Source organism: Papaver somniferum, chromosome 2 (assembly GCF_003573695.1).
Source record: "Papaver somniferum cultivar HN1 chromosome 2, ASM357369v1, whole genome shotgun sequence".
NCBI classification, from domain to species: domain Eukaryota; kingdom Viridiplantae; phylum Streptophyta; class Magnoliopsida; order Ranunculales; family Papaveraceae; genus Papaver; species Papaver somniferum.
In genome coordinates, this window is record NC_039359.1 from 200,669,395 (window position 1) to 200,672,276 (window position 2,882).

Sequence of the window (2,882 nt, forward strand, 5' to 3'; positions counted from 1 at the left end):
TTCATTAGAGATTGTAAATATCTCAGGAATGACAATGTTACTTCATGTCAAACTGATTAAAAAGAATACTAACAAATACTCTATATCCCTTGTTTGTGCCTTTGCAATGGTAAACCATAGAAGGTGGGCATCAAGAAAAGCAGTAAAGCGGGTAAATACAAATGGCTGTCAATATACACACGTCGAGGGTATAAAGATCGTGCTAGACAAAACACGCATTTGACCGATGTTTCTATCATAAAAAAGAACGACAAGAGATCAATAGTGGGTTCGTTAATAACTACTAGTTAACATCATTAAGTCAGATTCGAAACTTCAGCATCCAAAAATCTAGTTCAAGAGAATCAACAACAGCAAGGACCAGTCAAACACAATAACCCAACTTGTGGGTATCTCATATCAGTTCATTGTGAAACACAACAGCCTCCTTTAAAATGAGAATCAGTATTACAGGCTCCTTGGAGAGGATCGGTTCGAAGCAGAATATTCTCTTTTGAATGCTCTTCTATTGGTTGTAAATTTACCATGCAAGCGTTTCTAGTTTCTTCTCTTCCTATAAATTGTGGTCTTGAGAACTCAACTTCTTCACTGGAAATCAATCTTCTTACTCTTTACTTCATTCATACTTTCCATCCAAAACTTCAACTTCTCTCAGCCGTATTGGATTGAGCTCGAATATCGAATTCGATTAGCTTGGTTGAGAGATTGTACTGAAGTTGGAGGATCTTAGTGCTCTCTCACATTATAATTCAGTTATAGTGTCATAAAAATGGAAGCTATAATGAGAGTTGCCACAAAGAAAGGGGTGGTGATTTTTAGTAAAAGCTCATGTTGTATGTGTTATACTGTCAAAATTTTGTTTCACGAACTCGGCGTGAATCCATTGATTCATGAACTTGATCAAGACCCTGAAGGAAAAGACATGGAGAAGGCTCTCATGAGGATGGGATGTAACACGGCAGTACCTGCCGTGTACATTAATGGTCAGTTTATCGGATCCACCAATGAAATTATGTCTCTTCATCTCGGTGGTTCGTTGCTTCCATTAGTCAGACCATTCCAAGCTATGCTGCCATGATAATTAATTTTCTTATAGCGCAGCATATAAAAATGCATGGTTTACTAAAGGAAACCGTATAAACTAGCTTTGCATTGTATAATAATCTACTAACTAGGAGTATTAATTAATTAGAGTTTGATTAAGCGCGCTTGTTTGTTCCATTCAGAAATTGTGTGTTTATGTATCTAGTATTTGCTAATAAAGGTTTGCTCTTATTATAAGCTTGCTTCCTGCTCTCTGTGTTAATAAATTATTACAAAAGTCGAGCTCTCTAACGAACCTAACTTTATTAATGTAAGCGTTTCTAACGGGAAGTGATAGAGCAACGGATGATTTTGTCCCCCAAAATCCCGACTCTCAAACACAGTCCCTGAGACCCACAGAGGAATTATAGGGGTGGGGTTTTTGATGTGTCTTGGGGGAGAAATTGCCGGAGAAAACGTCGGTAGCTTTATCATTTTCCGTTTCTAATTTCCAATTTAGTCTTTTGAATACGTTTGAACTTACAAAAAAAAAAAAAAAAAACTGCTGAATGCTATAGGTAATGTAATCGTGCACGGTGCACCCCATTTAGGCAGTTGAAAAAAAGAACAATATCGAGCTTGTCCCCTAACTTAAAACGTAGCAGGATAGATTAGAATTAATTTAGGGTTTTTTTTTTGATTTTTTTGCCGAAACTCACGAAAGGATTTTATTAATGAAAAGAGAGAAAATATGAAACAGAAAACAAGGAGACATAAAGCCGAACCTCTAGATCAGAGAAAGAAGAAAAGCGAAGAAAAAATAATTAACGAAACCTATAAGTTGGCATAACATCTCTGTCAGCCTCCGTTGCATTTTTTAGAAAATCCGCAGTCATATTCCACCAGCAAGCGTTAGAATTCACCCCTCATTTGGTTAGCAAATCAGCACAAGCATTCCCTTCTCCATATATATACCAGAGAACTTAAACTGAACCGTTTCGGGAAAACGCAAGTAAAGCTCCCACTGAACCCTGAATCTCATTGGCATGCACTAAATTTTATTTTTTAATTGTCGAGATGATGTTGGTAGAATCACATTCGAACCAAATACGCTATGATGTTGTATTCTTGCCCAATTTCAAAAGCATGAATGGCACCCCAAAATTCTGTCGTAACTGGCGTATCCATACCCAAATGCATAGTAAAACATATATAATAAAACCTAAATGATTAGGAAGAACCACTCCACATCCCGATCTCCCAGGATTACCCAAAGAACACCCAACCACATCAAATTTAATCAACCCTCCGAAGAAGGGTTCCACTTTACGGCAATAATTCTCGGTGCCCTCCTCGCTCTCGTTGAGACACCAAAGAAACTTAAGATTAATAGCTCATCGACTCCGGATCCCATCAGCCAAATTACCAGACTCTCAAATTAAGAAGTTTAAGTTTTTCCCCACACTTAAAACACAAAATAATAATTATGAAGTAATGCAAGCATGTAACAATGCAGATTGTTGTCCCCAATGATAATTGGGGAGGTTTAAAGGTGCTTCGTTCACCTTGTTCAGAAAACATCTATACGCACTCGTCCGTAAGGACCGTAACCATAATAGTGTTTTACGAGGTACTCCCTCCGTAGCTATTATAATAGGGGAGAAATAGTATTCTTTTAGAATATGAAAATGTTTAGTTTTCATAAATTTTCTTCTACTTTTCAAATTTATTCTTACCTTGTTCCAATACAAATATTATTTTATATATTTCTATCTCACATGTAAAACTAGATTGTATGATACCCATGCATCATTCATAAGGATGTATGTGGAAAAAATAACTTTGGAGGTGGAGCTCCG

General features: G+C 36.8%; 1 protein-coding gene across 1 annotated transcript; it reads left to right on the forward strand.

Annotated features, from left to right (window-relative positions):
• The first annotated feature begins 568 nt into the window (after positions 1–568).
• Positions 569–1,291, forward strand: LOC113354379 (monothiol glutaredoxin-S9-like). The gene has a single exon (XM_026597726.1). It carries the CDS (start codon positions 770–772, stop codon positions 1,076–1,078), a length of 309 nt encoding a protein of 102 aa, XP_026453511.1. The 5' UTR covers positions 569–769; the 3' UTR covers positions 1,079–1,291.
• Positions 1,292–2,882: the final 1,591 nt, after the last annotated feature.